At 38.1% G+C, this 23,867-nt stretch overlaps 2 protein-coding genes across 29 annotated transcripts in view; one reads left to right on the plus strand and one right to left on the minus strand.

The window, feature by feature from the left end:
• Positions 1-23,001, minus strand: part of USP53 (ubiquitin specific peptidase 53) — a 203,953-nt gene extending 180,952 nt beyond the window's left edge. For 25 of the 26 annotated variants that reach the window (XM_073804914.1, XM_073804913.1, XM_073804909.1 and 22 more), the window contains exons 1-2: positions 22,851-23,000; positions 2,435-3,122 (exon numbers count right to left, since the gene is read on the minus strand). In XM_073804914.1, the coding sequence (XP_073661015.1) occupies positions 2,435-2,578 (144 nt within the window). In that variant the 5' untranslated portion in view covers positions 2,579-3,122; positions 22,851-23,000. Of the gene's footprint in view, positions 1-2,434; positions 3,123-22,850 lie in introns of all 26 variants that reach the window. The other variant, XM_073804891.1, reaches the window with a different exon arrangement.
• A 76-nt stretch (positions 23,002-23,077) lies between these two features.
• Positions 23,078-23,867, plus strand: part of LOC109548757 (uncharacterized) — a 304,090-nt gene continuing 303,300 nt past the window's right edge. For all 3 annotated transcript variants that reach the window (XM_073804685.1, XM_073804683.1, XM_073804684.1), the window contains exon 1: positions 23,078-23,379. The gene's annotated coding sequence lies outside the window, so the exon portion shown is untranslated. The remainder of the gene's footprint in view (positions 23,380-23,867) is intronic.

Here is a 23,867-nt window from a genome sequence, read left to right on the forward strand (position 1 = left end):
GTCAAAGAGTTTCCACATTTTTTTTAAATTTACTTTTATTTTATTTATTTTATTTTGGCTGTGTTGGGTCTTCACTGCTGCGTGCGGGCTTTCCCCAGTTGCGGCAAGTGGGGGCCACTCTTTGTTGCAGTGCGCAGGCTTCAGTACTTGTGGCACACAGGCTCCACAGTTGTGGCTCACGGGCTCTAGAGCGCAGGCTCAGTAGTTGTGCTGTATGGGCCTAGTTGCTCTGCGGCATGTGGGATCTTCCCAGACCAGGTCTCGAACCCGTGTCCCCTGCATTAGCAGGCGGATTCTTAACCACTGCGTCACCAGGGAAGCCCATCCACATTTGATTAAAATTATAAAGCCATGGGTCTAAGATGCTCAATGAACCCAAACACAAGAAGCATGTAGAAAACTATAGCAAGGCACATCATAACCAAATTGTTTTAAACCAGTTAAAAAAAGAAAATCTTAAAAGCAGCCAGAAAAAAAGGGGAACATTACAAACACAAGAACAAAGATAAGAATGACAATAGTTTTCCAGGAGAAGTAATACAAGCCAGAAGACAGATGAGCAAAATCTTTAAAATACTAAAAGAAAAACTGTCAACTTAAACTTCTTTAATGAATGAAAATATTTTTCAATAACAAAAGTCATCCTTCAAGCAGAAGAAATGATACCAGATGGAAAGCTGTATCCACACAAAGGAGTGATGAGCACCATAACTGGTAGCTATGTAGATAAGTAGAAATAACCTTCATGGCAAAGGTCCGTGGACTGTTCATTTTTTTTCTAAATATATCAACATAGGAATACTTCTCCATTTTCTTTACCACATAAGTGTCCTTGCTCAGAGTTTTCTTTTGTTATAATAAGCTTTTCATCTCCCTAAAGTATACACAGTATTTTGGGAGCCAAAAAAAGGGACAGACACAGAGGGAAACACATAAGTGTAAAAAAAAAGAACTGGAAAAGGGTTAACAGGAAAAGATGTGAAATGGCAGAAGCTCTTTCTCAGAGCCTGATTCAATAAAAGCATATAATTCCATGTCTTTTGGAGTCTGGTATTTCTCTATATCAGGTGTCATTCAATAAATATTTTCCTGCCCTTGTCACAGCACTTAATGCCAAAGGGATCCTTCAGCCAGGGCAGAACAGTGACTGTCATTTAAAGGTCCCAACATAAACTAGAATTAATGCTTTTCTAATACCAATTGCTTCCGTTTCCCTGAGTGAGTTATAAAACTTTCAAGTTTGACATATGTCCTGGACAGCAGACAATTAAGAACACAAGTCTGAGTCAGATGTCTGAGCACTTGACACATTCTAGATGTGTTCATTTATCAAATGAGTTAATTAAGCAATATTTCTCTTTCTACTCTCAGTTTTCAGGAGGAAAAAAAAAGCAATAGAAAGAAAACATGTGAAAAGCTATTTATTTTCAATAAAATCTTTTCAGGTATATTCTAGCGTCAATAGAGTAACATTCCAATATTCTAAATCTTCCTCATCCTTAGTACTATACAATCAACGGTCAGAAGGATATAGGCCCCTAAAAAATCTGAAAATGTTAAATAAAAACTATGATACATAAGAAAAGATATTTATGTAAGGCAGAAAGTTGGATTAATACATATTTGCTAATTAAAAGAATTTCAACAAGGACTGAAGCAAAATGAATTAACCGTTAATTTAACTACAACAGTGGTGTCCAAATTATGATTCTACAGAGGGGATTTAAGGTCACAGTGTGGTGGGGGGGGCGGGGAAGGAATTTGAGTACTGAGATTAAAAACTCTGCATTCTTGGGCTTCCCTGGTGGCACCGTGGTTAAGAGTACGCCTGCCGACGCAGGGGACGCGGGTTCGTGCCCCGGTTCGGGAAGATCCCACATGCCGCAGAGCGGCTGGGCCCGTGAGCCATGGCCACTGAGCCTGCGCATCCGGAGCCTGTGCTCCGCAACGGGAGAAGCCACAACAGTGAGAGGCCCACGTACCGCAAAAACAAAACAAAACAAAAAACTCTGCATTCTCATTTCAATCCACACAGCTTGTTTCTTTTTATGCTGTCTATGGGGATCCTACTGCATTTCTTAAACAAAAAAAAAAGGGGGAGAGAGGGGTTGACTAGCTAATTCAAAAAAATAATTTTATGTATTTTAGAAACATTCTTAATTTACTAAGTAAACATTTTAAGCCACAAGATATTTTTATATCCTAGCAATGTATCATTCTGTTGAAAACAACATTTCCATTTATTATAAAAACCAAAATGCCCAGTCAAAATATTTTGCTACTATTAAAAGTGATATTAAAAAGTCATTCTAGTCAATAATAACTTTATTCTTAATTTACAAGTTAAAGAAGGATTAAGCAAAGAATTTCCTGAAAGGCAATTTTTAAAATTTAACAAGAAAAAAAAAAATTTAACAAGAAATTATGGTCTCACCTGTACAGCACTATTAAGAAAGCAGCTGTTTTGTCCTGGTTCATTCAACAAGCCTTTGGTAGGGGCTAGGGATAGCATACTCCCAGGTTGATAAGCTTTTCCAAGATTGCCACCAGGTTTCCGTAAGAATTTTACCCATGCCATTTTCAAGCAAATTTGTTTGCATTAAAGCTAAGAATTATATACTTATGTGACACTTCTGATGATAAAATGGATGGTTTCTTGAATGATCCACTTAAATTCGCTGCAGCCTATTACCATAACATAAGTTTCCAAGTCCATATCTTTCCTGATGCTGTAGTTTTGGGGACGTTGTCAAGTAAAAAAAGGGTACATTAAGGATTGAAGTTCTGAAAACTAAAAAAGAAAGCTATTTTAAACAAGGTCTTAAAGATTTAAAAATCTTTGTGTTAAATTTTATAAGAGTACAGTTTAAGGTGAAAAAGATTTTTTAAAAACTGCTAAAGTAACATTGATGAACAAATCATATTCTTTAAAGCACAAATCATTTGTCTTGATGGTTTTAAAAACAGATGATACAAAAAGATGTAGAGTTAGCATTTGGTATGATTCATTTGGTCATTTGTTTTCCTTGTGTTTCTTTAATAAGAAAGAAGTCTTTCTCTTTCCCAGGTGAAGTTATTAAAGGTGACTTCATATTTCATATCAATGTGACCTCAAAGCAAACCTATAAGGAAAAAAAGAAATGTTTAAATAAAAGTAAAGGCTAATAAAGAAAATTCCTACTTTACTATATGGATACAAATATTGAATACATAATTAAAGTATTATATATATAATCATAAAATGATTAGAACTAATAATGTTCTTAAAATATGAAAATGAAAACAGTTCATCATTTAAATTTTCAAAACATATCAAGGTGACATCAAACGCTACCTACTTCAAGATTTCAATGGTCATATGATGGTTTCATGTTCTAAAGAAAACTAGAATCAACTTAGATCTCCAGGCAGTGTTTTGAATAATACTAACTTTGCTACCAATACTGTATTGCTGTTTACTAAACAGAGACTCTACAGAGACTCTATATTGTTATCTATGTTACAGAGAATCATAACATTTCTGCAAGAAAGTCAATAGATTTTATGTAAATTGACATGCGTTAAAACTCAGAAGAGGGCTTCCCTGGTGGCACAGTGGTTGAGAGTCCGCCTGCCGATGCAGGGGACATGGGTTCGTGCCCCGGTCCGGGAGGATCCCACATGCCGCGGAGCAGCTGGGCCCGTGAGCCATGGCTGCTGAGCCTGTGCGTCCAGAGTCTGCGCTCCGCAACGGGAGAGGCCACAACAGTGAGAGGCCCGTGTACCACAAGAAAAAAAAAAAAAAAACTCAGGAGAAACATTAAATTGATAAACAAATCTTAGTGAATTAGAGTAAATTTCCATACTATTCATGAACACATACTCCTGGCTAAAAGGACTTCAAAATGTTCAACTTCTAAAGTAAAAACAATCAAGTATTACTACCAAAGTTTAGTTTAATCAATTGAATTTCCTTCCTGCATTCATTCTTTCAACAAGTGTTTATTGAGCCATGTACTATGCCAGGCACTAGAACTGGCATTTTAATGAGGAAAGACAGACCACAATTCAGTGAATAATAAATTGTAGAGTGTACTAGAAGAGTTATGCTCTGAGTGCTCATGGAAAAACAATTCAAGCAAAGTGCTCATGGAAAAACAATTCAAGCACGGGCCTAGCCGCTCCACAGCATGTGGTATCTTCCCGGACCGGGGCACAAACCCGTGTCCCCTGCATTGGCAGGCAGACTCTCAACCACTGTGCCACCAGGGAAGCCCCGATGAACAGGATTGATAAAGGAGAAATGACCACATATAGATGAGCAACCAAAAGAAATACAAAAGAATACCACTTAAATCTTATGACAAGTTGATTCAGAAGTGTATATAATGGTAGATGGTTTGCACTTTTAAATAGGATAGTCTCGGAAACTGTAATTGAGAACGTTACCTTTGTACAAAGATTTGAAGGAGGTGAAGATGCCACTCTGGAGAAGGCACTTCTAGCAGAGTGAACAGCATGCGTGGCATACTGGAAGGTAGTAAGAAGCCCAGTGTGGCAGAATAAATATGAACAAAGAGGAGAATAGATGAAAAGGGTGGATGGGAAAGAGAGAGAGATCATGAAGGGCCTCAAAAGCCCTGTGTAAGGACTTTGGCTTTAAATTTAAACTCTAGATGAAAGCCATTGAGTTTCACTTCACAGCACAAAAACATGAGAGGACAGAACATTATAGGTCAGTTCAATTCCATTGATCAAATACCCACTAAGATAGCAAAGCACTGAGGAATAAAGAAGAAAGGCATTAGTCTTTAGAGAATTCAAGTCAGGAGACTTTTGTTTGCAGCCCCACGTATTAGCTCATCACTTATTAGCTGTTTGGTCTTAGATAAGTTCTTGTCATCTCTGATTCATAGCTTCATCTATAAGATGGGGACAAGAATAACAGCCCTGTTTAACATAGGTTAAATGTTTCAAGAATTATAAAACACTACATTATGTTAGTTTTTTTCTTTTTGTTGTAACTCTGTGGATTATAACTTCCTCTAAAGGGATCGAAATAATCCTAAAAACTTTCATACAAATTTTTAATAAATGTAGTTATGATTTTACAACATTAAGAAAGCTCTGTATCGGTAGTTAACTTGTGTTTTTAATGGAAGAATCCTTTGAAATGGTATTCTTTCAACAATCATTTAACTAGGCACCAGGTCTTACCCTGAACTGTGATAAGATACATGAAACAATCCCTACCGTAATGAGTTGTTTTGTGATGGGCACACACACAAATAGATAATTTTAAAATACTGTAGTTTCTGTTCCTGTGCAAGATGTCAAACTATATGTCCTCCTGGTTCCCTTCCTCCAACCCAACTCCAGAGATTATACAAAAGCAACAGATAGTATAAGCAGAAACAGGGAGAAACATTAAGTAACTGGTTGCCAGAATGTGAGGGAAACAGCAGTCAAGAGATAAAGAGGGCCAAGTGTTACAGACTGGGAAAGTCTTCTTAGTTGTGACCTTTTCCATTCTTCATATTGCTCTGGGCAGAGAATTCCCATCCCACACAATGCAATGAAACAGGAAAGCTCTGTTACCACCCCAGGGCCATCTGGAGGGTAAAGGAAATTATAACATCAGGTAAGCATGGGAGGAAGATGCAAAAGGGAGGAGATATGGGGATATATGTATATGTATAGCTGATTCACTTTGTTATACAGCAGAAACAAACACACCATTGTAAAGCAATTATACTCCAATAAAAAATGTTAAAAAAAAAATCAGGTAAGCATCAGAGAACAGTTGGTTTGGGAAGTGGTAACAAGTACAGACACCTGCAAGGCCCCTGCGTGTTCTATCCTCGCCCTACTCCACAAATAGAACAGAGGATGGTAGGACCTGGAGAAGATCACGCCTCTAACCGAGTAAACAGGAAGTTCTTTTTGGAATCAACTCTTAAGCCATATCACCCCAAATCAAGCCTTTACGTCCCCACCTCTGCTCTCTGAAATTATCCAAAGAAACACAAATCAGAGCCTAATGCTTTCATTCTTCTCATCATGTAAATATTACTAGCTTATCACTTGGTACTCCCAGGAAAAAGATAACCAGATACTTGCAGAGTATGAGCATTATGAGAGAAAGGCAACAAACTGAACAATCTACACCACAGGAAACAGAATGAACAGACCAAAGGGAACACAAATTTAAAATAAACTTAATACATATCCACCAATTGAATGAGTACATTTTTGAAACTGCTGAAAGAAAAAACTCAAAGGATGAGTTAACTAGCAAAATGAATAGAAGGAAACATCATACTAATGAGCAGTAAGTCCAGGTCTAGAAATTCTCCTAAAAGTATTAAAAAAAACAAAGTGGAAAATATAAACATTTTCAAAAAGCTAAGATACACAGATGATATCTAAAAGTGTCAAAAACTATCTAAAAGGATCCCCAGAAAGAAAGGGGAGAAAGTAAACAGAGTAGACACTTTTAGAAAGATTAAGATTTTTCCAGAATTAAAGGCTGAAAAACCAAGAAAAACAATAGATAACACAAAAATCCAAACATGATGTGAGGAAGAAAGGAAGTAGGATGAAAATTGTGAAACCTTGAGAGAGAGAGAGAGAGAGAGAGAGAGAGAGAGAGAGACTGATTTTTTAAGCCCATTAATAGGCAAACAACAGAAAGAAAAAATAAATCTAAAACTAAACTTTTGAAAAGCTAATAAAAAAAATCTTCACAAGCATGATTAAAGAAAAAAGAAAAGAGAAATATAACATGAATAGGATTTTTTTTTTTTTTTTTTTTTTTTTTTGTGGCACGCAGGCCTCTCACTGTTGTGGCCTCTTCCATTGCAGGGCACAGGCTCCGGACGCACAGGCCCAGTGGCCATGGCTCACGGGCCTAGCCGCTCCACAGCATGTGGGATCTTCCCGGACCGGGGCACAAACCCGTGTCCCCTGCATTGGCAGGCAGACTCTCAACCACTGTGCCACCAGGGAAGCCCCGATGAACAGGATTGATAAAGGAGAAATGACCACATATAGATGAGCAACCAAAAGAAATACAAAAGAATACCACTTAAATCTTATGACAATAACTTTGAATATCTAAAGGAGCAGGTAATTTCATAGCAAAATTCAAATTACCAAAATTAACTCAAGTGAAGTAGAAAAATTTTTTAAAGACAACAAGAAAATGGAAAGGAGACAAAAGTTCTTCCATTGAAAATGCCATCTGGATCAGATGGATTCAAAGTTAAATTTTACCTAAACTTTAAAGAACTGTTAATTCTAATGTTAAAATACCACAGGCCACATGAAAATAAAATACAAAGAACCCCAAATCATGTCATGAAGCTAACATAACCTTAATATCAAACCATGATAAACCTCAGACCAGTGTGACATGTGATTAAAGATGCAAAACTTATAAATAAAACACTAACAAACATAATCTATCACTGTGTCAAAAGAATAATGTACCATTGAAAAAAATAATAAGGTTTATTCTAGGAATTTAAACATGATTCTATATTTATTCTTTCAATAAATATTTGGGAAGCTGTGCAGAAAAGAGCTAACACAGCAATATTTATAACAGCTGAAAGGTGGAAAAACAACCCAAATGTTCAACTAAAGAATGAATAAAATACAGTGTGTGTGTGTGTGTGTGTGTGTGTGTGTGTGTGTGTGTGTATACACACACACACAATGGAATATTATTCAGCCATAAAAAGAAACGAAGTACTTAAACATGCTACAACATAAACACTGAATACATTTTGATAATTGAAAGTCACAAAAGACCACACACTGTAAGATTCCATTCATACAAAATGTCCAAAAGAGAGAAATCTAGAGACAGATAGTAGATAAGTGGTTGCTTAGACTGGAAAAGTGGGGGCTATGGAGAACGAGTGGGAACGGGCACAGAAAGTGATAGCTAAAGGGTACTCAGATTCCTTTTTTTTCCTTCCAGTTTTATTGAGATACAACTGTCACATGCACTGTGTAAGTTTAACGTGTACAGCATAAAGATTTGACTTACATACATTATGAAATGATTATCACAATAAGTTTAGTGAACATCCATCATCAAATATAGATACACAATTAAAGAAGTAGGAAAAAATATTTTCCTTATGATGAGAACTCTTAGGATTTACTCTAACAACTTTCATATATAACAAGCAGCAGCGTTAATTCTATTTATCATGTTGTGCATTACATCGCTAGTTCTTATAACTTATATCTCATAACTAGGAGTTTGTACCTTTTGACAACCTTCATCCAGTTTCCCCACTCCATCCACCCCCTACCTCTGGTAACCAATCTGCTCTTTGCCTATTGAGTTTATGTTTGTTCATTTTTGAAGTATAACTGACCTACAACATTATGTTAGTGCCTGTTACACAACAAAGTTATTTGGTATTTCTACACATTTCAAACAAAAGTTACAATATGTCACCTTACAAAGATATTACATAGCTATTGACTATATTTCTGACATTGTACCTTTCATGCCCATGACTCATTTATTTTGCAAGTGGAAGTTGGTACCTCTTAAGCTCCCTCACTTACTTCTTTCCTTCCTCCAACCCTCTGCCCTCTAGCAACTACCTGTTTGTTCTCTACATCCATAACTCTGTTTGTTTTGCTATGTATGTTCATTTGTTTTTCAGAGTCCACATATAAGTGAAATCATACAGTATTTGTTTTTCTATGTCTGATTTATTTCACTTAGCATAATGTTCTCTAGGTCCATCCAAGTTGTCACAAATGGCAAGATTTCATTTTTTATGGCTGAATAATATCCCATTGTATGTATATAAGTATATGTAACATCTCTTCTTTATCCATTCATCTACAATGGGCACTTGGGTTGCTTCCGTATCTTGGCTATTGTAAAGAATGCTGCAATAAACATAGGGGTGCATACATCTTTTCAAAATAGTGTTTTTGTTTTCTTCAGGAGTGGAATTGCTGGATCATATGGCAGTTCTTTTTTTCTTTCTTTCTTTTTTTGGCAGCTCTATTTTTAATTTCTTGAGGAATCTCCATATTACTTTCCACAGTGGCTGACCAATTTACATCCTTACCAATAGTGCATGAGGGTTCCCTTCTCTCCACATCCTCACCAACACTTGTCATCTGTTGTCTTTTTTAATGACAGTTATTCTGAAAGGTGTGAGGTGATATCTCATTGTGCTTCTGATTTGCATTTCTCTGATGATTAGTGATGTTAAGCATCTTTTCATGTGCCTGTTGGCCATCTGTCTGTCTTCTCTGAAAAAATGTCTATCCATATCCTCTGCTCATTTTTTAATCAGGTTGTTTTTCAGATGTTGTATGAGTTCTTTGTATACTTTGGATATTAACCCTTTATCAGATATATCATTTGCAAATATCTTCTCCCATTCAGGAGGTAGCCTTTTCCTTTTGTTGATAGTTTCCTTCACTGTGCAAAAGCTTTTTAGTTTGATGTAGTCTCATTTGTTTATTTTTACTTTTGTTTGCCCTACCTGTGGAGACATATCCCCCAAAATATTATTAAGACTGATGTCAAAGAGAGTATTCCCTATGTATTCCTCCAGAATTTATGCTTTCAGGTCTTATATTTAAATCTTTAATCCACTTTGAATTTATACTTGTGCATGGTGTAACAGATTAATCCAGTTTGATTCTTTTGCATGTAGCTGTCCAGTTTTCCCAGGACCATTTATTGAAGATGTTGTCTTTTCCCCTGTATATTCTTGCTTCCTTTGTTGTAGATCAATTGACAATATGAGTGTGGGTTCACTTATGGGCTATTTTGTTCCATTGATCTATGTGTCTGTTTTTCCACCAGTATCATACTGTTTTGATGACTGTAGCTGTGCAGTATAGTTTGAGGTAAGGGAACATGATATGTCGAGTTTTGTTCTTCTTTCTCAAGAATGTTTCAGCTATTCAAGGTCTTTGTGCTTCTATACAAGTTTTAGAACTATTTGTTCTAGTTCTGTGAAAAATACCATTGGTATTTTGATAGGGATTGTACTGAATATATAGAGTGCCTTGGGTAGTAGGATCATTTTAATAATATTAATTATTCCAGTCCATGAACACAGTGTATCTTTCCATCTGTTTGTATTGTCTTCAATTTATTTCATCAGTGACATAATTTTCCAAGTACAGGTCTTTTACCTCCATAGTTAGATCTATTCCTAGGTATTTTATTCTTTTGGATGCAATTGTAAATGGGACTGTTTTCTTAATTTCTCTTTCTGATAGTTCATTGTTAGTGTATAGAAATGCAACAAATTTCTCCATGTTAATTTTGTATCCTGAAACTTTAATGAATTCTTTGATGCACTCTAATAGTTTTTGGTGGCATCTTGAGGATTTTCTATGTATAGTATCATTTCATCTGCAAACAGTGACAGTTTTACTTCTTCCTTTCCAATTTGCATTCCTTTTATTTTTTTTCTCATCTGATTGCTGTGGCTAAGACTTCCAATACTATGCTGAATCAAAGTGGCAGGAGTAGGCATCCTTATCTTATTCCTGATCTTAGAGGAAATGCTTTCAGCTTTTCACTGTTATGTGAAATGTTTTCTGTGGACTTGTCATACATAGCATTTATTATGTTGAGGTAGGTTCCTCTATACCCAAATTGTTGAGAAATTTTATAATGAATGGATATTGAATTTTGTCAAAAGCTTTATCTGCATCTACTGAGATGAACATATGATTTTTATTGTTCAATTTGCTAATGGGGAAATCACACTGATCTGCAGATATTGAACCATCCTTGCATCCCTGGGATAAATCCCAACTGACAATGACATGTGATCTTTTTAATGTATTGTTGAAATCAGTTTGCTTCTGTTTTGTTAAGGATTTTTGTGTCTATGTTCATCAGTGATATTGGTCAGTAATCTTTTTTTTTGTGATATCTTTGTCTGGTTTTGTTATCAGGGTGATCCTGGCCTCGTAAAATGAGTTTGGAAGTGTTCCCCTCTCATCAATATTTTGAATAGTTTGAAAAGAATAGGTGTTAACTCTTCTTTATGTGTTTGGCAGAATTCACCTGAGGCCATTTGGTCCTGGACTTTCATTTTTTGGGAGTTGTTTAATTACTGATCCAATTTCTTTACCAGTAATTGGTCTGCTAATATTTTCTATTTTTTCCTGGTTCAGTCTTGGGAGGGTGTACATTTGTAGAAATTTGTCCATTTCTTTTAGGCTGCCCATTTTATTGGTGTATAATTGTTCATAGTAATCTCTTAGGATCCTTTTTATTTCTGTGGTATTGATCATAACTTCTTTTTAATTTCTGATTTTATTGATTTGGGTCCTCTCCTCTTTTTTCTTGATGATTCTGGCTACTGGTTTATTAGTTTTGTTTATCCTTTCAAAGTACCAGCTCTTAATTTTATTAATCTTTTCTAGTGCTTTTTTTTAAGTCTCTATTGCACTTATTTCTGCTCTGACCTTTATGACTTGTTTCCTTCTACTAACTTTGGGTTTTGTTTGTTCTTCTTTCTTTAGTTCCTTTAGGTGTAGGGTTAGGTTGTTTGAGATTTTTCTTCTTTCCTGAGGTAAGCCTGTATCACAATAAACCCTTCTGAGAACTGTTTTTCCTCTGTCCCACAGGTTTTGGATTGTTGTGTTTTCATTTTCATTTGTGTCTAGGTATTTTTAAATTTCCTCTTTGATTTCTTTAGTGATCCATTGGTTGTTTAGCCTCCACATGTTTGTGTTTTTTTGTAGTTTTTTTCTTGTAGTTGATTTCTAGTCTCACAGAGTTGTGGTCAGAAAAGATGATTGATATGATTTCAATTTTCTTAACTCTACCACAGCTTGTTTTATGGCCTAGCATGTGATCTATCCCGAAGAATGTTCCGTGTGCTCTTGAAATAGCTCTAACGACCAGAAGGGAGTGTGCTGTTGTGGTGGGCTGACTATTGTGGGCAGTCTAGTAGGCACGGCTGGCTGCCATTCTGGTTGACTGCCAGGCATGTTTTGTGTGGAGACTGCCAGCTGCTGGTGGGTGGGGCCAGTTCACAAGGCTGCTGGCTGTGGGGCCGGGGTGGAGGTGGTCCTGTAACTATTGCTGCCCCACTGGTGGGAGGTGGCTGTTTTGGAGTGGGTGGCTGCAGGAGTGGGGGTCTTCATTCTAGAGTCAGCCTGCTGGTGGATGGGTCTAATTCCTGACACAGCTGTCTGCAGGGTCCGTGGTGTCCCAAAGCTGTTGCTAGCCCACTGGTGAGTGGAGCTGGATCCTGGGGCAGCTGGCTGAGGGGTCCAACGTGTCTCCAATCTGGCGGTGAGCTGCTGGTGGGGTGAGGCCAGGCCTAGCAGATCCCAGGTTAGCGCAAGCTCACTGGAGGACAGAGCTGACTTCCCAGGTCTCTGGCTGCAGGGCCCTAGGGGATCTTGGAACTGGTGTGGGCATGCTGGTGAGCAGAGCCCGTTCCTGACACAGCTGGCTGTGGGGTTTGGTGTATCCCAAAGCTAATGTTAGCCTACCAGTGGGTGGGGCCAGATCCCAAGGTGGCTGGCTGAGGGGCTGTGTTGGTCCTGGGGCTGGTGTCTGCCCACAGATGGGTGGGGCCAGGGCCCAGGGGTTCCCAGGCCTGGTTCCTGCCCAGTGACTAGTAGGTAAGGGCGGATCCTGGAGCTAGTGCTGCCCCACTGGTGAGCAGAGCCAGGTCCTGGGGCCTGGCTACAGGTTCCTGGAGCTGGTGTTTTGGCCTGCTGGTGGGTGGGACTGAGGCCCAGGGGTTCCCAGGGTTAGTGCTAGCCCACTCTTGGGTGGAGTTCTAAGGTCCCTGGCTGTGGGGTCCTGGGGCTACTGCCAGCACACCAGTGTATGGAGCTGGGTCTTACAGTGGCTGTGGGCTCATAAGATCTTAGAGCAGCAGTCCTGCTGGTGGGTAGGGCTGAGCCTCAGGCCAGCTAGTTTCTTGGCCTGAGGCATCCTAGTACTTGTGCTGACAGGCCAGTGGGCCTGGCCGGGTGCCAGCACTAATAAGCTAGAGAAAAGAATCCAAAATGATGCTTACCAGCACCAATGTCCATGTGGTAGAATGAGCTCCCAAAAATGGTGCCACCACTGTCTATGGCCAGGATGAGCCCCAGCTGCCTTCTGTGTCTCCAGGAACACCTCCAAGATCAGCAACTCAGACTGACCCAGGGTCCTTTTTAAATTACTGCTTACCCTGGGTCCTAGAACATGTAAGATTTTGTATGTACCCTTTAGGAATGGAGGCTCTATTTCCGACAGCCCTCTGGCTCTCTAGAAAGTAAGCACCACTGGCCTTCAAAGTCAAATGTTCTGGGGTCTCATCTTCCCAGTGCAGGACCCCCAGGCTGCGGAGCTCGATGTGGGGTATGGACCACTCACTCCTTGGGGAGAACCTCTGCAGTTGTAGTTATCCTCCCATTTGTGGGTGTCTAACCTGGGGTTATGGGTCTTTACTATACTGCATCTCCGCCCTCTTACCTGTCTCGTGTATATCTTTAGTTGTAGAAGGTATTTTCTGCTAGCCTTCTGGTTTTACTCACCAATAGTTTCTCTGTAAATATTTGTAATTTTGGTGTATTCATGGGAAGAGGTGAGCTCAGGGTCTTCTTACTCTGCAACCCTTGGCCACTCCCCCAGTATCATACAGTTTTGATTACTATAGCTTTGTGGTACAGTTTGAAATCAGGAAGTGTGATGCCTCCAGTTTTGTTTTTCTTTCTTAGGATAGCTTTGGGTCTTTTGTGGTTCCCTACAAATTTTAGAAGTGGTTTTTCTCTTTCTGTGAAAAATACCATGGGAATTTTATAGGAAATGTGCTGTATTTATAGATGGCTTTTGGTACTATAGACATTTTAACAATATTAATTCTGCCAATCCATGAACATGGGGTATCTCCATTTCTTTGTTTGGCTTAAATTTCTTTCATCAACATCTTATAGTTTTTAGTGTACAGATCTTTTACTTCCTTGGTGAAATTTATTCTTAAGTATTTTATTGTTTTTAATGCTATTATAAATGGGACTGTTTTAGTTCTTTCTTTTTCAGACAATTCATTGTTAGTGCATAGAAATGTAACAAATTTCTGTATGTTGATTTTGTATCCTGCAACTTTACTGAATTTATTTTTTAGTTCTAAAAGTTTTTTGGTGGTTTTTAGAATTTCCTATATATAATATCATGTCATCTGTAAACAGAGAAACTTTACTTTTTTTTCTCTGATGCAGATATCTTTTATTTCTTTTTCTCACCTAACTGCCCTGTCTGTAACTTCCAGTATTATGTGGAATAGGAGTGGTGAGAATGGGCACCTTCATCTTCCTGATCTTAGAGGAAAAGCTTTGGAGTTGAGTCTGATGTTAGCTGTGGGCTTAAAAATATGGCCTTTATTATGTTGAAGTATGTTCCCTCTACACCCACTTTGTTGAGAACTTTTATATTGAAAGTAAGTTGAACTTCGCTAAATGCTGTTTCTGCATCTATTGAGATACGCATATGATTTTTAACTTTCCTTCTATTAATGTGGTATATCACACTTATTGATTGTGCAAATGTTGAGCCACCCTTGCATCCCAGGGATCAATCCCACTTGATCATGGTGATGGATCCTTTTAATGTGCTACTGAATTTGCTTTGCTAATATTTTATTGAGAATTTTTGTACCTATATTCATCAGCAATATTGGTCTATTGTTTTATTCTCTTATAGTGTCCTTATTTACCTTTGGAATCAGTGTAAAGCTGGCATTGTAAATGAGTTTGGAAGTATTCCCTCCTCTTCAATTAATTGGAAAAGTTTGAGAAGGATTGACAATTTTATCTTATGCAAGTATTTCAAACTAATGATTTAAAATTTTGAATTTGAACTTGAAAATGTGCCAGGAGTTTGAAAGGGAAATAAAAAGAAAAAGGAGAGAAAGAAAATCACTGCTGCTTTCTTATGAATCAGTGTTTTACCAGTAATAAGTTAACCCCAAAAAGCAAGATGCCAGGGCTTCTTTCCTTCGTTACCCTAGATACTAACTCCATTTTCTTCCCCCAAATTTTAAGCCCAGTATCTTAAATAATTAGGAAATCTACAGCACACTAAAGTCTTTAGTTTTGAGGTAAATTTCCTTCCCTATTTTTAAAATGGAGAGGACTAGGCTACGTAGAATATATTCAAATTCTAACAAACAGTGATTTGATTAGGCTACTAGAACAGTCTAGGTAAATGGTAATAATAGCTTAAATTGAACTCATTTTATGGTTAAATTGTGTGTCCCCACACACACACACCAAGAAGAAAAAAAAGATATTTTGAAGACCTAACCTCTAGAACCTCTGGACATGACCTCATTTGGAAACAGGGTTTTTGCAGATGTAATTAGATTACGAAGAGGTCATCAGGATGAGGCCTAATCCAATAGACTAGCAAAAGTCATTAGAAGAAGAGACACACACACACACAGAGAATACCATGTGAAGATGACAGGCAGAGGTTGGAATGATACAGCTACAAGTCAAGGAAAACCAAGACTTGATAGCCACCACTGGAAGCTAGAAAGCGGCAAGGAAGGATTCTGTGCAGAGCCCTGAGAAGGAACCAATCCTGCCAACACCTTGATTTTGCACTTCCAGCCTCCAGAACTGTGAGAGAATAAATTTCTATTGTTTTAAGCCATCTCGTTTGTGGTAATTTGTGACAGGAACCCTAGGAGACTAACACGATAGCTGATAAAGCCATGAGACTCCTTTATTTGTTCTTTTCAGTATATTGGGTTTTGATTATAAAATAGTATTTGTTTTTTATATGGATATCTAAAATACATATAAATACTGCATAAAGGAAATTAGAAATACCTACAGTCTAGGTATAGTAGGATAGAATAGTAGTAGTATAGTAGTACAGAATCACCGTTAATAAAGCAATTGAAATTATTCTTAATAGTACCCTGGCCGAGCCATCAAACTGTAAAGTGAAATTTCATTTTAATATCTTTTCACAAATAAGCAATACAGCTACTCAAGGACACACTTAAGACTTTTCACTGATATATTACAACTGTTCATCTTATTAGTAAAAGTATTTAAGGCTTTATTTTAGATAACTAGATTGCAAGCTATCTATAGGTATACAGATAAATATACCTATATATAAATATGTAGCAAGTTAAAGCAATAAAAAAATCTCATTCGTTATAGAGGTATCTCATTTTTACAAAGTTAAAGGATTACAGTAAGAAAGACAACCGAAGAACAGATGTCCTTTGATAGAGAAAACCACTGTCACTCTACAACTAGAGGAACTGGAGAAGACTATACTAGAAAATTTATAAAACAAACACAGAAAATAAAACTAAAGTAATAAGGACAATCTATACCACCACCACCAAAAACAGCAAATTTTAAGTAATTTTCAATGTTTTGTATTTTCTTTGTTCAGTTTCTTTGTGTACAATAAAGAACTGTGCTTTATTTCTTCTGGCTTTTACTAATCACAAGTTTTCACTGGTAACTAATTAGAGAAAAACAAGAGTGCATGTGTATCCACGACACAGAGTATGAACATTAAAGGCAATGGCTTATGGCAATCTTCTTTAAGACATCATGTTCAGAAGAAAAGCATGCCAAAGCAGGCATAACCTAACATTCCTTTGCCTTGTTAAAGCCCCAAACTGAACTCTGGCTTTACCTATATCTTCTTCCCCATCTTAGCTGATAGTAACTTCATCATTCCAGTTGCTCAGAAGAAATATCTTGGTATCATCTTTGACCCCTCTTTCTTGCATATCTCAGTCAGAATGTGACCAATTCTCACCACCTCCACTTCTACTATTCTGGTCTTAGCCATCATCAGCTCTTCCCAGGACTGCCAGAACAGACTCCTAACTATCTCCTAGCTTCTGCCCTTACCCATTACAGTCTATCCCCAAGATTAGACCAAGAAATCCTTCTAAAATTAAATAATAATGTCATGCCTCTGCTCAAAACCTTGTAATCGGTCCGTATTAATTCAGATTAAAAACCAAAAAGTCTCTATAATGACCTGCAAAGTAAAAAACCTGCTAAAAGTAAAAAACACTTTATTCTATACTCTCACACCACTTCTGAGCCCAGATGTGTGCGTTTTTACACAACAAGCAATTCTCTAATTCTCAGTAGAAATCACAATTTAACTCCATTTGACATTACCGGAGTTAGGGTCGGATTCCACAAGGCAAGGGCTCAGTCCCTCTAGACTGCCCCCCCCCCCCCACTTCAGACACCAGCCACAAGTTCCAAGTTGTCATCTGTACTTCTGATCAATAACCAATAAGTTAGGGGTTCCCACTGACCTCTTCCATGGATTCAATTCACTTGCTAGCACAGCTCTGGAAAATAGCTTACTTGAGTAGATTTCAAGTTTATTATAAAAGGATACAACTCAGGAACAGCCAGATGGAAGACCCGCATAGGGCAAAGTATGTGGGAAGGGGAGCTTCCATGCCCTCTCAACAAACGCCACCCTCCCAGCACCTCCACAAGTTCCCCAACCCAAAAGCTCCCTGAAGCCCTTCAGTTAGGACTTTTTATGGAGGCTTCATCACGTAGGCATGCTTGATTAAAGGGGGGGCTGAAAGTTCCAATCCTCTAATCACATGGTTGGTTTCCAGGCAATAAGTTCCCACTTTGAGGCTAACCTCCAGCCACCAGTCATCTCATTAGCACACAGAAAACATTTACCACTTTGTAGATTCCAAGAGTTTTAGGAGTTGTGTGCCAGGAAACAGCCAGATACCAAATATATATTTCTTATTACATAACACCTGTCCATCTTCTCACCTCTAACTTCATCTCTAACTACTTTCCCTTTACATTCTCCTTTTCAGCTTCATGGGCCACCATGAAAACTCCTGCTCTAAAGCCTTTACACTATCTATTCGTCTGCCTGGAATACACTTCCCCTTGATACCCACAGGGCTTCTCCTTGGCTCACTGCATGATTCCTGTGCTCAAAAATCACCTTCTATATGAGGCCTATACTTATTTAAAATTGCAACCCACTCCACATTCCCAATTCCCCTTTCCCTGCTCTATATTTTCTTTTCTCCTTGGCATTCTTTGCCAACTAATATAGTATACGATTGACTCATTGTTTTTATTATTGTTTATTATTGTTTCTCCTCCCAATCCTCTTAGAATATAAAGTGAATTCCAAGCATCTGGAACAATGCATAGTACATGGTAGGTAGTTATTAAATACTTATTGAATGAAGCTCAGGAAATAAAGTGAAACCTCAATCAACAAACCCTCTGAAATCAACAAAGATGACCTATGCACTAAGGGTACAGGACAATCTCCTATCACCTCACAGCTAGGTTAGTGTCAGTACTATACTGACAAGGAGGTAAGATTATCTCAGGCCTATACAGCAGTACCTTATAGGAGGAAAAATCTTCCAGGGTTCAAACAGCCTGCTCACCTAAACACAGGGAGGGCCATCATTAGAGGGGCAGGAGCTTATTATGCAGGCTGAGAAGTTTAGAAGAAGCCAAAGCACAAAGTACCTGGTAAACAAACAATGCTCTGATGGGTTCTTGACAAGGATGGAATCCATGTTTTGATACTAACCTCATGATTCTCAATTATTCTACCTCTGAAAAGCTTCCACCAACAAAGCACATTACTCAACTACTCAATCATTAAAAGCAGATGAGTTCCATCGTCTGTAATCATAACCTATATAAAAAGGTTCATAGAATTATTATAAGAATCATCAACCATGTATAAAATACCTAATAAATGCCCAAAACATAGCAGGTACTCGGTAAAGGCAAGCTAATTATAATGACAGCAAAAACACAATCTTTGATATAAAATGATTTTTTAACAATATAAATACACATTTGAAGAAAAAGTAAAAGCTGTATTATGATATTTTATACCCCATTTTATTATTTCTCCATTTCCTTAAACTGACATATCAATCTTGACTAAAGCCTTAATCCAGATTAGTGGCATCAGCTAAACTGTACAATAAAGTATTAATTTCTAAATTTTAAAATCTATTAATAAGTCATTCTTAGTAGAAAAAAGCACATTCATTTATAGAACTATCCTACTTTAAGAAAACTTAAAATATGAAAAATTCTAATTTACAAAAAAATGTTTGGGAATGCTTCATTTTACAAGTGGATTCACCATAGTAGTATTTTAAACATTCATTTACAAGCTGTTTGGGCTACAGAAAGAGAAATGAGTTACAATATTAGAAGGCAATGCATCAGAAATAAAGGGAAAGCAACTCTGAAATAACAATGTAAGCAACAGAGAAAATTTAATTTAGAAAAATTCAAACTACGTACAACTTTTCAGAAAAATAATTCAAAACTTCCTTAATGACGATTTTAATTCATAAATAACACGACAATCCATCCAGCCATAAACAATAACTAGAGCACCCAAAATGCCCCTTGACATTGCTCACATCATGTCTCTGGGTCGTAAGAATGCTCCCCGCACTTGCATTACCAACCCTTGTGCTGTCCATCCAGTATTCTCCTTACACTTAAGATGCAATACACATATCATCTTCATTCCCTTAGTTTTTCCCTCTTCCCTCTATAAATCTTTAACAATGAGATTTAAAAATACAGTGGTAACCAAAAATGAAGATAATTCACAGGTGTGGTATAGATGACTGGGAAGCTGGAAGAGAAGGGAAGCAGCACGTTGCAAAAGCAAGGGTGTAAGAAAAAGACTGTTTTATCTTTGTAAACTCAATGCAGTTGGGGGAGGATTGGGAATAGCCGAAGACAAGGCTTAGGAAAGGTAGAACTCTTATTTCTGACTACTTCAACATTGTCTTATTAATTTTCCAATCTCTAGTGCCTAGCATACAACAATAGGTCAATAAATATTTACTGAATAAATTTGCTAGCTTGGAAAAATCACAAAAAGTAAAAAAAAACATTCCAAAGGAAAAGTATTTCTCCAAACTGCTTTTCGCATGTCAATATTTGTAAAAAATAGAAGACTAAAAGACTAATGTAATTATTTCCAAGTTAATTCAAAAATACCACAACAGCTCAGATAACTGACTTTATTCATTAAAACAGCTAAGATATTGAAATATGATTTATGTTGTATAACATTTTATTTTCTGATGAATTACAAATACATGAAGCAACTTTTCTGAAGTGACTCATCTAAAACAAAATTTCTTCAACCATATGCAATGTTTTGTGGCACTCTGGGGTATGTCATGGACACCTTTGATGGCCTAATGAAGCCTATGGACGCCTCAGAATAATGTTTGTAAAGCACAAAATAAAATTCATGGGACTAAAATTAAAAAGGAAGAAAAAAAAAGAATATATATGATTCCAAAGAAAACCAATTACATTAAAATTCAGTCCTAACCACAGACCACAGTTCTAATCATGTACCCTTAGTTTATAAAAGAACTGCTGATAGAGAATATGGATTAACTTGGAAAAGCAAAGAACAAATACTTTTGCCTAAATATTCTATATATGTAGTATTCCTATTATTTAAAGAAAATAACTAGCCAAGATTAGGATATTAAATAGTTATTTAAAGTTTAAATAACCTCTGAAAATTTTATCTGTGGTAGAACATTCCTTGTTCCTATTGTGTGCATATACTGTAATGCAAAATTTTCTAAAATCGTTACATCTGTACAAAATTAATAATACACTAATGCTACATATGTATCATCGCTAATTTGTAGCTATCTCTCCAAATATGACATAAATTAGCACACTTCCTCCTTTAATCCAAGAGCTCATGAGCAACAGTAGGCTATACTGACAATCTTTTGAGCCCAAACACATCTAGCACACCCTGTGTTCAAAATACTTCCATATGAAATATCTAAGTTACCTTACTGTAGCGTGCCTTAGGGCTTATAATTAAGAAAAACCTTATAGCTAAAGCTGTCAAATACCAAGATCTGCTAAGTATTTTAGTAACTAAACATCCTTGTAGGATAGCTCAATCTACCACTTTATAGATTTCAAACATATTTTTGGAAAATTGTAGGGTAAAAAATGTCCTTTCTAGCATGATAGGTGAGTTCCAAACAGTACCAGCAGGGAAAATAACTGTGATTTTGACTTTTGAATGTGTACACTACCTTAAAACAGAATTTTCATCTTTAAACTCTTTGTCTTGCTAAAACGAACTCCTAAACCATGCTCCCAAAATTGTTGATACTACACAGTTTAAAATAAACATATGACACTAAATAATAGAAAAGATCTTGACCCACAGTACATACTAAAACCATAAGTTTTGTGATTTCTTTTTTTTAAGAAAAAGAAAACTAGGTGAAAAATGGTGCCCTTCCACCATTAAAATTGCTTTCCTTGTAAAAACTACTTTTTTGTATCTTCTAAAGAAAATAATATTAATGAATGACTATTGGTGTCAAGTTCCATGAACTATATGCAATCTACATACATTTATAAAAAGGTTTTTTTAGTTAATAGGGAAAAGGAAAGATCTGTTCTTGGTTGCTTATTTTTTCACACTGTAGTAAAAAATACACTAACTACCAGTGAGTTGAGTTGAATAAATCACCATCATGATTTATCACCAGTAATCATGAACCTAAACAAATTGTCCAAAGAGCTCATTTTAAAAACGTCTAAAATGTAAAATAAAAACAAAAACCTTGTTTTTTCAGAACATAATTAACTCCTACCTACAGTGAGTTTGTCTATTTGGAATTATGACAATGGTAGATAAATCATATATTCTGATTTTGCAAAATAAGTTTCGTTTGTTTTAGTTTCTCTTTACAAGATTAAGGATTATATGCCTAGACTATCATCATGGAACTGAAAAGACATAGAAAATTAAACTAACAAGAAGTATTAACTTAGCCAAAAGTTCATTTCAATCACAATTTTGTTAGCAATTTCTCCTCCTTTTAAATATTGAGAATTAGCAACGCTTTCCCTTAAAGAACAGAAAAGTGAATCAGACCCTAATCACAAAGACCCTGCTAAATTTAAACATCCCTCAGAAATAGCCTTGAAAACTCCTTGCAAAAAAATACATATTTTTTTCCAGATGAGAAAACATTTCGCAACTCTGCTATCTAACAAATAAAGCCTTGCAGTACATTTTGCAAGCATTAATCAGGCTTCGCATTGATAAAGAAAACCTTGTAGCAGGATAACAAAACCTCAGAGCACGCTCAGATTGCAGTCTTTAGAAACGGAGGGTACTACACCTGTGCAAGTACTTCCTGTTCTCCAACGATGTTTAAAAGTAGTTTGGTAAACGTCCCATAAGTCGCCATTTAGAAGCTAAACATTAACTTTCTAAATTACTACTACCACCCAGAAACCACCAGCCCAAAGATTCTCACGAATCATCTCTTCTCCAAAGAGGGCAACATAACTACCTGGACCCCTTTCAAAAGCTGCTGCTCGGGAGAGGCAGTGCTTGAAAAGTGAGGGGCAGGCGCCAGGTAAGCGTAATATTCATAATCCCAATGCAGTAAACGACCCAGCAGGATCCCAGGTTCTGCCCCGGGCCAGCCCTCAAACACAGCAGCAACTAACAACCACGACCCAGTAAGTACAGCACCTCCTCCCTTCGCGCGCGCCTCCAGCCTGGCCAAAGGCATCTCCGCCAGATCCCGGACGCGGCGGGAAGGAGGCGGGGAAGCTGCGTGACCTCGGGCGCTAGAACCCGGGCAAAGAGCCCTGAGTCTGCCCCGAGGAGGGTGGGGTGGGAGAGGAGGTCGCGGGACTGCGAGGGGAGAGACGAGGCCTGGGACTGGAATGAGGGTCTCCGAGTCAGGCCCATGGGGGTAGCAGGTCGTTGGACCTCCATCCAGGGACTAGTTTTGGAGACTTACCTTGAGCTCTGTCCTTTTAGTGAGGGGAGAGTGCGGCTCAGGTAGAGAAATACGGGCCTTCTACCTCCCGCTGGCCCAGCTCCGCCTCAAGCTGACAACAGGCTGACACACCAACAGCTGCCACCGTAACCGGGTCTCACCGGGAACTGGAGCAGAGGAGACTGGTCTCCGCCGCCCAAAGCGCGATCCTGCGCACGGAGCATGCGCACACGTCTCAACACTGCCAGTCAGGGCAGTGACACCTGCGATCAACAGGTCCTGGGAGCCCCGCCCCAATCCCCGCCTCGCCCCCGCCCCGCCTCCTTGGAGCGGGCCCCGCCTTCATGCTCACCGAGCTGGCTCCGCCCCCGCACGCGATTTCCCGGCTTTCGGGACCTGCCGAACTGTGTTCCCGCGGGGGTTCGTTGGGGCGCGCGATCCAGTTGACTTACTCGGAGGCGCAAGATCCCGCGAGAGCAGGAGCTTGACCATTTTTCCTAAGGCGGGAGCGGAGCGCTGTGGCTTAGCTGTTGGAGAAAGGTGGCTGCAGGTTGGTCTGTGTGGTGTAGAGGGGAGGAAGGGATAGCTCCTCAGGTGGAGGTGATTATTCCGATACTCTTGGTCGTTTGTTTATTCAGTATTTTCTAAGCTCAGGGACGCGAATCCACCAAGGACTGGGCTTTAAGTTAGGAGTTGTTACCTCAGAGAAAACCTGTACTGCCTGGCCTCGAAACCCTTGCGAATACTCAGTTCTCTTTAGCATCTGTTTGCAGTTAAATGACTTCCATTGGTATGAGTGTATATCCCCCAGCTGGTTGTTTCGTGACTATTAATAAATTGAAAGAGTTAATAAACACGTTGACCCGGTTAATGGTTAATTGTGGTGAGAAAAATGTGTCTGCCTCCTTACTGTGCTTTCAACAGGTTTTAAGTTGCAAGCTAATGCTTGGGGAATGGGCTAAACTTTGTTTTGGAATAACTTGTTTCTTAGGAACAGTAGTAAATGAAAAACCCACTGTCTACTGATCCCTCCCAATA

This window comes from Tursiops truncatus, chromosome 5 (genome assembly GCF_011762595.2).
Source record: "Tursiops truncatus isolate mTurTru1 chromosome 5, mTurTru1.mat.Y, whole genome shotgun sequence".
Lineage (NCBI taxonomy): Eukaryota > Metazoa > Chordata > Mammalia > Artiodactyla > Delphinidae > Tursiops > Tursiops truncatus.